Source organism: Scylla paramamosain, chromosome 1 (genome assembly GCF_035594125.1).
Source record: "Scylla paramamosain isolate STU-SP2022 chromosome 1, ASM3559412v1, whole genome shotgun sequence".
Classification (NCBI taxonomy): domain Eukaryota; kingdom Metazoa; phylum Arthropoda; class Malacostraca; order Decapoda; family Portunidae; genus Scylla; species Scylla paramamosain.
In genome coordinates this window covers 27162015-27173520 of record NC_087151.1, presented here as the reverse complement: position 1 = coordinate 27173520, position 11506 = coordinate 27162015, and the positions used below count along the sequence as shown (strand labels likewise).

General features: G+C 45.6%; 1 protein-coding gene across 6 annotated transcripts in view; it reads left to right on the top strand.

The window, feature by feature from the left end:
* Positions 1–11506, top strand: part of LOC135102404 (uncharacterized) — a 198364-nt gene that overhangs the window by 175523 nt on the left and 11335 nt on the right. For 3 of the 6 annotated variants that reach the window (XM_064007653.1, XM_064007631.1, XM_064007643.1), the window contains one exon: positions 8289–8473. In XM_064007653.1, the coding sequence (XP_063863723.1) occupies positions 8289–8473 (185 nt within the window). The other 3 variants (XM_064007673.1, XM_064007664.1, XM_064007682.1) reach the window with 3 other exon arrangements.

The window sequence follows — 11506 nt, the reverse complement described above, 5'->3', positions numbered from 1 at the left end:
ATTTTTCATTGATTATTTCATATTTTTTTCACGAGCGCAAAAACATCAATTTGCTTTTCTCTCCCTGTCCGTAATCCTGATGTCATTGCTGAGTGTGACACACACCCTCTGTTGTTCCGTCATGTCACTTAACCTGTCTTGTCTTCCCTCACTCAGTCCTCCATTTCCTGTTGCCTCAAATTATATTATTCAGTCTCATTCCAGCAATTTCCTGTCACACATTGCTGCAAAACATTAAGTACTGCTTTTTTCCCAATTATGAATGTTCCTTTTTCCATCGCCTCCACACAGCTGCAGGATTTATGTCACCTTGTTTTCTTCATTTACATTGATTGTCACATTGTTTTAATGTCGTCACATTATCTATTTACTTTTTTTATTTCTTGTGTTTTTAATTGATCATCTTTTGTTCTTGACACTTTTTCTTCTGTTTTCCTCTAGCGAAGTTTCACCGCGGGGTTTCGAGCATAGCCTCCGCTCCCCGTCCTCTCCTCTCACCTCCTCCCGCTCCCCTCCTCTCACGTCCCTCTCGCTAACTCGTCACAGCATAGCTTAGTAATGACGGCCGTAACCACCACTCCCCTCCACGACGATGTTGGGCCTTAACATATTTATTCATGCTTTCTTAGGTGTGTTTTCACGGACATCTGCCTGCTTGGGCGCCATCACATGTGTTGCTACTGGTGCTTTTGCTTATTTTCTATATTATTTCTGTGTATTAATCTCCCCCTGCCCCGTCCTCCCTTCCCCCACACCCTGCTGGGCCCGCCACCCCCACCCACCCCCGCGGCGGCGTGAGCAGGCTGCCTCTCGTGTGCAGGTGTTGCGTCCAAGGTAACAACAACAACAACAACAACATCATCAACAACGGAGACACACTTAGACTAAAGACAGACTTGCCTTCTGTGTGTTGTGATCGTAATAACGTAATAACCAGGCACTCTAATCATCACCTAATCCAAACATAATACATACATACAAAAAAAAAGCAGTGTTCCTCTTCCTATTGGGAGGAGGAAGGGAAGGATAACAGCAGCAGTCTGGTGTAAGCTAACTGTGTACAATAACGGTAGTAATAACAAAGTAGTTACCTGTTTGTGTACTAGACGAGTGTCGGGTCCAGACAAATCTTGGACTCTACCTTTTCATTGACTTCGTCTTGATTCAAACTAAAGTTCCTTGGACTAACACGAGACGCGACGGTGTGTGTATGTTTGTGCTGTGTGTGTGTGTGTGTGTGTGTGTGTGTGTGTGAGTGATCGTGTGTATGCGCTCGCCGGCCGACGCGGGGGTGTCAGCCTCAGGTCGGCGCCTTCCCTCCCTGGCCTCGCCCTCCTCGCCGCTGCGTCAGTCCCCAGCCGCCGGCCACTGTAAGTCATCCTCGCCTGCTCTCCGCCTCACCCTCATCCCGGCCACTGCTTCTTGCCATGCTGATGCTGTCTCTGTTACTCATTACAGACACTGCTAATGAATGCTGCTCGTCTGCTGCACTGACTACCACCACCACTACTACTACTACTACTACTACTACTACTACTACTACTACTACTACTACTACTACTACTACCACTACTACTACTACCGCTACTACTACTACTACTACTACTACTACTACTACTACTACTACTACTACCGCTACTACTACTACTACTACTACTACTACTACTACTACTACTACTATACTACTACTATTATAATTATTACTCATGGTCGCATCTGCACTATTGCATTTATGGTTCCACTACTACTACTACTACTACTACTACTACTACTACTACTACCACCACCACCACCACCATTATCATCACTACTACCACTACTATTATGAAAGCTACTACTACTACTACTACTACTACTACTGTAATTAAATTAATATCATATCATTACTACCATTACTACTACCAAAGCAACTACTACTGCTACCTCTACTACTACTACTACTACCACCACCACCACCATTATCAGTATTACTACATCACTACCATTACTACTATTACTACTACTACTACTACTACTACTGCTGCTACTTTACCTTTATAGTTCTTGATGTATATTACTTTTCTAGTTCTTGATGTGTAGGGATCTTGTTTTGGAAAGTATGAGAAAGACTGTTATTCTTTTTTATGCAGGAATATTCTCTCTCTCTCTCTCTCTCTCTCTCTCTCTCTCTCTCTCTCTCTCTCTCTCTCTCTCTCTCTCTCTCTCTCATATTCTTTCCCCTTTCTTGCATAAATCAATACAATGTTTCATAATGCAATCCAGACACGTCCTTCCATCACCCCATCCACCTAATAACCGTCCATCACTTGATATCCTCCTCCTGTGTATCTTTCCCCATCCATATCGTGTTTTCCTGCCTCAGTTTCCCCACCATGTAAGTTATATGTCTCTTGATCCTTCCCAGCTCTCTCTCCTTACAGTCTCTTACATGTGTGTTTGTCTTTTGCCTTTATATCGGCACTGGTAAGGTTTAAGGTTTGGATGAATGGTTCTGAAAGATTCCCGCCCGCCCGCCTCACCTTGCTTGACTCTGCCCATTCCTCGCGGTCCAGGATCTGCTGTGTGAGAGTTTCGGTGTCTTAAGTTCACATTGGCAATGTACTGATGCGTTTATAATGTCTTGCTTTTCTTTATTTTCAAGGCAAAGGTGCTTGTCCTTCCTTTATTACTTCGATCCCCGAGAGAAAGCGTTGTGAAATTGGTTTGTGGGTTTTTTTGAGCAAGGTAGTAGTCGTGCGCGCGCCCGTGTGTGTGTGTGTGTGTGTGTGTGTGGTGTGTGTTTGTGTTACCGGCGAGCATACTGAAGGCAGTCATCATTTTCTTCCCCCCTCAAGTTTTGTTTCGTAACTTCAAAGAGAAATTGCAAATCCCGTGGTTGAATACGCCGTAAAACGCTAGGCAGTGCTCTCGCTTCGGTTCATTCCACACAATACGAGGGAGAGAGATCCTTGCCGCGTCTCGCTTCTCTCCGTACCTCAACACAGTAGCCCATATTCAGAAACGCTTTGCAATCTCACCATGATTTCTCAAAGGTCACAGAGATGATTAGCTAGGTTCTCAAGACTGTTTCTCTTTTTAGTAATGTAGAAATCTTGTTAATGTCACTGGAACCATAAAAGCACTTAAAATCCTGTGTATCTTCAAGTAAAGCCTTCTGAAAGTAGTGGAGGTGCGGGACAAAAGTGTTTTATAATATGGTCCAGTGCTGCGGGGACGCGTGTACATTATTTTCCCCTCTTTCATGGCGTCTTGCCTGCGAAACGGAGATTGCCTGATGTAATCGTGTTACTTCATCTGGTGGCGTTGTCTTGGATGTGTGTACCTCGCCTCACCGCCGTCTGTTTTTAGTGCAGAGGAGAGTAAATCTTGTTTTGTCCCTTGGCTTTCCCCACGTCCCCAGGCACGAAACAGCATCTCTCAGTTCTCTTATTCGTGGGCCTTTTAGTGATTCCCTCTTGCTGGTGTTGCTCCCTGCGCTGCTAAACTTTTCCTGTCCTCTCTCTCGCAGCTCTCCGGCCTCCCGTAAATTTCTAAGTAATTCCTTTTCCCGCTCCTGTCCTCCGTGACCTCCGCAGGTCCTGAGGGTGCGAAGCTGGCTGGCGAGTGTGGGCGTGTGGAGCTGGAATGTTGGAGGCAAGGAAGCGGAAAATAGGGACTTGGAATGCGTGGAGATAGGAGGACTTGGTACGTTATGAGAAAAGGTCGAAACTATGAGAGGTGTTGGGAATTAATTCAAACATCTTAAGAGTACAGATAACGATGGTAATAATAATAATAATAATAATAATAATAATGATAATAATAGACCAAAAATCATATGAAGGAATGCCTGTCAAGAACTTATGTCTCTGAATATTACAACTAGCATATTTTACGAGTTCAGCGTTATTAGTTGTTAGGAGGAGAACCAGAAGGGAATTTGAGTCTCAGCTGCTGTTGCTCTTGTTACTGTTGTTATTGTCGTGACAGGACTGAGCTGTTACCTGTGCGTGTTGGAAGACGAGTTTGGGGAAAGTAGAGAGACCGTTTAAATGTTTTTGGATGATGTCTTTTTGTGACTTTCCTTTGTCTTGTATTCAGGGTTTTAACTTTGTGTATTAGATGAACTGAGGATTGAATGGTAGTAGTAGCAAAAGTAGTGGTGGTAATGGTTGTAGTGGTGGTGGTTGTTATGGTGGTGGTAGTTGTAGTGGTGCGGTAATGGTAATAGTAGGAGTGGTAGAGGTTGTAGTTACGGGGTGTGGTTGTAGTATCCGGAAGTGGTAGTGGTGGTGTGGTGGTAGTAGTAGTAGTAGTAGTAGTAGTAGTAGTGACATGGTGCTGGTGTTGGTAGTTCTATTATTATTACCACCACACCTGATGCAAGGAAAGTATTTCGTGAAGTTAGGAAACCTGCGTGAGATGACTCGCCAGCACACAGTCAACACACACAGGCAACACACACCGCCCCGGGTATGAAGGACGAGGAAATGCACTAAGGCCGCGGGGTGGTGAGTGCGGCCCACCTGTCCCCTTTCCTTCCAGTCCACACCTCTCCTTCACAGTTTGTCGGAGGGAGTTTCAAACTTTTCAATTTTTCAATCTCTGGTGGTGTCCCGCGGCCGACCCTCCGGCACGCCATCCCGCGGGAAAAGATTCGAGAATTCTTTGAAGGGATCTCGCGGGATTCTTCGCCCCACGTATATATTGTGCGAGAGTTTTCCGCCTCGTGTGTGCATCTTCGTTTCCTGTGGTCGCGTTTTTATTCTTGTGTTCATTGTCAATTGTTTCTTCTGAGATCTCCTTTGTACGGCGGTGTGTGTGTGTGTGTGTGTGTGTGTGTGTGTGTGTGTGTGTGTTTATGAAGAGCGTGAATTCTATCTGGAAATTTTTAGTAGTAGTTGTAGTAGTGATGGTGGCGGTGTTGGTAGTAATAGTAGTAGTGGTGGTTGTAGTAGAAATGGTGATGGTGACTTAGCAGTGGTCTGCCGTGAGAGAGAGAGAGAGAGAGAGAGAGAGAGAGAGAGAGAGAGAGAGAGAGAGAGAGAGAGAGAGAGAGAGAGAGAGAGAGAGAGCTTAAAAGGTTAATGAATGCAGTTTTTTTCCAATCACAAATGCATGAATAATTACGGGACTAAAATGGCTTTTCATTCTAGTGTCGATTTTTACATGACGTTTACTTACTTCCTCAATTTTTCCGTGGCACCTGCTAGGTTTTGAAAATGGAAATTTGATGCCTTATTTTGCGTTATGGAAACTTTACTGAAGGCATTTTTCTTTATTTATTTATTCACCTTATTTATTTATTTATTTATTATTATTATTATTTTTTTTTATAACTCTACTGACGACTTGACTTTACGCTTGAAAATATCCGCAAAACTGACTTCACTCCATTGTCTTATCGCGACAGATGCACCTCAATCTCTTAGTCTTGAAGCGCGGTAAGGAAAATATTTACTTTGCCCTGCAGGCGAAGCACATGTGAATCATTCATATTCCACGTAGTCTTGTTTTTATGTGTGTTTCACTTTTCTATCCCATCCCGGCTCGCTGCGGCATAAACCGATGCGTGTGTTCGATCGCCTGTACATTTCCACGCCTCACAGTCTGTTAACTCGATGCCATGGTAGGATTCCTGCGTGGAGGCTCGCGTGGAAACAACCCAGGGAGAGAAGGGGCGAGGTCGGAGCGTGGGTGTGTCGACGCAGCGTCCCAGCGTGTACCCCTCCGACACAATCCCTCGCGTGACGCCAACTCCACTCTCTCATTGTGGTGATGATTACGTAGAAACTCCAGTATTTGCTTTCATTACCAACAGAGAAAAAAAATAACATTCCAGCTGGTTGTATTTTAGTAGTAGTGATTGTGATAGAAGTGGTGCTGGTAGGTAGAAGTAGTGTTAGTAAATGGTGGTGGTGGTAGTAGTAGTTGTAGTTTTGTTGTTGTTGCTGTAGTGATAGTAGTAGTAGTAGTAGAAGTAGCATTGGTATTAAAAACAGCAATAAGTACAAAGAACACACCGTTAGATACTCATTCGGTTTACCATCATCATGTTTTGTGCTTTACAGGCGGCATAATGACCTTGTATTTCAGCACACGAGCGAGAACGGCATCATCGCTGCTTCATCCCGCGTAATGTATCACCGCTCATATTTAGCGGCAGCAGCGAAATGCATGAAAATATCAAAACAAGCGTGAAACTAAAAGATAATATTGCGTCATTCAACATTATTCAGTTACTCGTCATTCTTGCGGTGTTTCAAATCAATCCATCCATCCACCCATGCACCCATCCATCTTCCCTTCATGAAATTGCAATGTTATGGGCAAAAATTCGAAGTCAGTGAAGTTTCTCTACATATCTTATCACGTCTTCACTTCGTCAGTAGCTAGGGGAGTTTATCTGTGCAGGCGTTCATTCCTGTGCGGGGACCGTGCGCGTAGTGGGTCTTACCGTCGATTGCCTTCAGTGTGTCGTTGGGATCTCTCCATTGGGCATGGTGGTGAAGGGAAGAGCGGGTACAGGGAAGAGGGACGAGAGTGTGAACTATTGTCTTTGTATGACTGTGATGGTGATGGTGATGTCATGATGGTGGTGGTGGTGGTGGTGGTAATAATGATGTAGTGCTTCTTCAACTTTCTATGTAAGTTGTAAATACGGAAATTAGACTTTGAGTGTGTGTGTGTGTGTGTGTGTGTGTGTGTGTGTGTGTGTGTGTGTAGGTGGGTTTGAGTGTGTGTGGGTGGGTGGGTGAATGTGCGTGTCACCTCATATATAAGTATAGCGCAACATTTCACTTTCTGAGTGCTCACTGAAATCGCACAAACTGAATATCGATTCACTCTGGATCAGGGATCAAATAAGCCAGCACTTCATTAATCCTGGAGGCGACCCTGCAGAGTTAAGGGGCCGTGCAGTGTAAGGCAGTTTACGTAGTGCGAAGTGTTACCCGTCACGAGAGCGTAATGATCTTACGTGTTGCAATACGCAGGGGGCACAGTGGAGACACTCACTCAGGGATTTAGATATGCATATTCTCTTATTTAATAAAGGGTTGTTGTCAGTCATGGCGTCTGTATATCTTAAGAACTGCACGCCTTGCCCCGGAACCTACACAAGTTTTTTTTTCTCACACCTCCTCCTCACGCTTTCACAGGGCACCCCGCACTGCCAACAATAGAAGGTGTAACAAGATGGATTGTCAGTGAAGGTGAAGGAGTTGTGTACGCGGAAGCACTTACCGTGCCCCGAGACACACACACACTCACAATGATGAGAATCAAGCCTCGGAACAAAATGCGTGAAATTTATTATGCAGTTTAGTTTTGTGTTTTTTGGTGCTTTGCAGTATATCATTAATTTAGTTATAGGCCAAACAATATCGCGCTATGCAGCGTCGAAGGAATTTTAATGAAGGTTGACTCATTTCGTTGAATAGAAAAGCACCAAAGCTGAAATTAAATTTTGCTTTGTTGCAGTCTTTCTTGACTCACTTTGTCCACAAATGTGTGTTTCCCAAGACGCGATGTGTATTGCGTGGTAATGACGTCCAGGAAAGTGGTGCCATATCTTCCAGGAAAACTGCCATCGATCTGAAAGGAAATGTGTTGGACCTGAGCGGCTTTACATCATCCCTAAGCCTGACCAGTGTGGGAACGCCCAGGGAGCGTCGTGTTCCTGGCCATCCTGGCGTGTGGAATGCCTCGAGAGTCGCGGCCACCGCTTGTTGACACACGGTACACGCGCTATAGTGAAACGCATTAGCCTCTCATAACCTGTGGGCGAGTCACACCGCGTGCCGGGTGCAGGCGGGGCTGCCGTAGGGGACGTGCCCTTTAAGGGAAATTGCTTCTAATGGGAAATGTTTGAATGTATGAATTACGGGATGTGAGGTGACGCCCTGCACGGCTGGGATTTAGAAGCCAAGGCTCATTGTATTTAACGTAATGAGCAAGGCTTCACGGGTAACACATACCGAGAATACAAAGGAGAGATAAATGTTTTGTTTGGCAAAATGTGAGATGTTTTATTAATTAGGTGTATGAATGTTTTCATTTCCGGTATACAAATAAGGCAGGCTAAAACGAGTACCTTCTTTTCCCTTCCTTTCCATTTTTTCTTCTGTGGTATTAACCTTTCCTCGTGGGTCATCCCGCCTTCCCTTCACAGCAGTTCATCGTTCATGCTCCACACAACGCCAACACTTCATCCCCTTCCCTTCCTCGAATCCTCACGTCTAGCTGCCTCCTCATCCTCACTTCATTCCCTCCCTTCCCTACTCACGCCTCTTGTTCTCCTTCCACAGTCGCGGAGTGAGAGCATGGCGTCGGTGTGTTCCGCGGGTGCAGAGGGTCGCTACGGCACTGTCATCATTAGAGGAGAGATCGAGCTGGGCCTCCAGTACAACTACAAGGAGGGCCAGCTCGAGGTCCACGTGGCACAGTGTCGCGACCTGGCAGCCGTTGATACCAAGAGGAACCGCTCCGACCCGTAAGTATTACACCCAGGGGAAGAGTTGGCGAAGGTTGGGAGGTAGTGCTCAACTGGTAGTGAGCGTGACTACGGCTGGGAAGGGGGATTTAGAAATGGCAAAGTGGGAAAGAGAGAAAGGGTCATGTCGGTGCAAGAGGTGTGAGTGTGAGTGGCTGAGGGGCAAAATGGGAAGGAAAAGAGAACAGGTGAGTGAGATCGATGTACACGCCGTAAATAAACATGAATGGCTGCAGAGAAGTACAGGTGTGCCAGCGAACACGAGGCGAGGATAAGGAAAGGGAATATTAGGAATGATATGGATTGATAAGAAATTAATGAATGTCAAGGCTACAATCAATCCTTTCACTGTTATGGCTTGTCACGCTTGATGAAATGTTATGCAAGTTAAGAGTGAAACTGTGGAAGAAAACACCAGTGATACCAAAATGAGTAAATGAGTAGTTTATTTATTTATTTATTTTTATTTTTATTTATTTATTATTTATTTATTTATTTATTTATTTTGTGCATGTAGTTATCAGTAAAATTATCTAAGGTTATTCAAGTTGAGCAGTGAATGGTACACTGCCATTACCAGTCAAAAGGTTAAGACGAGAAGTTTAAAAAGAAGTAACGGAGAGACGTCATGTGGAAAAGAAAACGGCCATGATGAAGATAAGTGGAGGAGTATAAAAATGTGCGTGGGTGGTGGAAGAAAATGAAGACAGACGTAAAAATTTGAGAAACCCTGAGTCCGCCGGAGCGTGGCCTGCATTCATTGATGGTCCAGAAGCGCTTCACTTAATTACTTGTCGCGTCCACTTTAACTCGGCGTTTCCTTCATTTGCTTTGGCCAGGCATCGCTTAGTGTCACCTTCGAGATACCTGGGAATACTGCATTCACCAGTAAAAAAGAAAAGTTGAAGAAGATAAATTTTATGAAGTTAACCGTACAGGAAATAAGAGAAGGGGCGAGTGAGGGAGGTAAGCGACCCCTCCCTCGTCACCTGTCACCACCAGCCGCGAGGTGACGTCAGCCAGGTTGTATACGCGAGGCCGCTTCACTTGTGCTCTGTAATTGCCTTTGTCTTAATACCGGATTGTTACCTGTACTGCCCGCGTATCAGTGTGTGTGTGTGTGGGGTTGGTGGGTGGGTGGGTGTATACTTGCTTGGGTGTGTGTATGTATGTCAGCGAGGTTTCACCCGTCAGGACTTCCCTCTGTCTTCCATCCATTCTCCACGTCCAGTATGCACATTAATCTCTCAGCCATAATTTCACAATTCTCAATTACGGCTCGCGTGTTGCCATAATCTGCTGGACAGTGCCACCTAGATTACTGAGGAAGGTGACGCCGTGATGCACACACTTCGCTCCCCGCCCGCCACTCCTCCTGGCGCGGGGTGACGGCGGAGGTGCAGAGGGAGAGGGGGAGATAGGAAAGTGGAGAGAAAAATTACAATGCAGGCAAGTGAAGAAGAGAATGGAAGGCTATAAAAGTAACGGGAGTAAACGGATGACACTAGGAATAAGAAGCAGAAAGAGGCGGAAGGACTGAAGGCAAAATAAATAAATAAATGGGAGATTGAGAAATTAGTATTTAAACACAGAAACAAAGAAGAGACACGTCAGAAAATTTAAAGCAATGGACAAAGGAGAAAGAGGAAGAAGATTAAGAAAAGGAAATGGAGGTGGTTGGTTGGCTGAGGAAGAGCAGAAGGAAGAAGACTAGGAAGACGAGGAGGAAAAGGAAGAGGAGGGAGAAAAAAAAAAGAAGTGAAGGAAGAAGCGGAAGAAGAGAAAGATGAAGGAGATGAGGAGGAGATAGAAGAGGAAGAGGAGAATGGGCGAAAGGTAAGAAGAGAAAGATGGAGATGAGGAGGCGATAAAAGAGAAAGAGGAAGAGGACGAGGAGAGTGGGCGAAATGGGAAAAAAAGAAGAGGAGGAGGAAGCAACAAAAAGAGGAGAAAGATAAAAAAGATGAGGACGACGAGATGGAAGAGAAAGAGGAGGAAGAAGAAAAGCGGGAACAAAAAAAAAAGAGTAGGACAAGAGAGATGGCAGAGAAGCATGATGGAGAGGCATGCGAGGCCCTGAAGAATGGCGGGGAGGTAGAGCGGGTGTGGTGTGGGCGGGAGGGGCACGGGCTCGGAAAGAGTGTGGGCGTGGGGAGCGATGGGCGGTGCACACGACACTTCCTTCCTACACGCGAGGCCTTTGTGATTACGTTCCTGGTGCGAGGGGGGTGGGGAAGGGAGAGAGGATCAGGGAGAGTCACTCGTTGGCCCGTCACTAATCATCTCAGAAGTCGATGATTCCTGAGCGCACAGTACATGGAGCGGCTTTGTCCGACCTCCCCTGCCCTGTCCTTCCCTCCCCTGCTTTATTCCGTCTCGTCTTGCCCTGTCCTGTCCTCTCCTGTCCTCTAAAGCCAACAGTCATCTGACTTAACTGGTTTCACTTTGTTCTGCATATCTGTCTATCTAGCTGTCTATCTGTTTATCTATCTATCTTTGAATCTATTTCCTTTGTTCTTTCTTTTGCCAGCTTTTCTTCTTCTTCATGTCTTTACAGATGTAGCTATGTATGTATACATGTATGTAGGTATGTGTGTACGCAGAGAGAGAAAGAGGGCGTTAACAGACAAAAGCGCGGATTTAGATAAAGATTAACTTAACAACAGGTATAATTCTCTCTCTCTCTCTCTCTCTCTCTCTCTCTCTCTCTCTCTCTCTCTCTCTCTCTCTCTCTCTCTCTCTCTCTCTCTCTCTCTCTCTCAGCTGTGTGTGTGTGCGCCCGCGTATCATTTCCTCACGGGCCTCTGGATTTGTGGAAGGGTACTGGCAACACACACACACACACACACACACACACACACACACACACACACACATACCCGAAATAGTGCAATGTCGTGGTAGTCTGGTTACGCTGTTCTTGAGGCAGTGGCGTGCGGGGAGCAGCTTCAGGCGGCTCCTCGCTGTCACGGGCTTGCACTCACTACCCCATCTACTGACGATAGCGAGGCGGGGTACAGACGGGTGGTATTT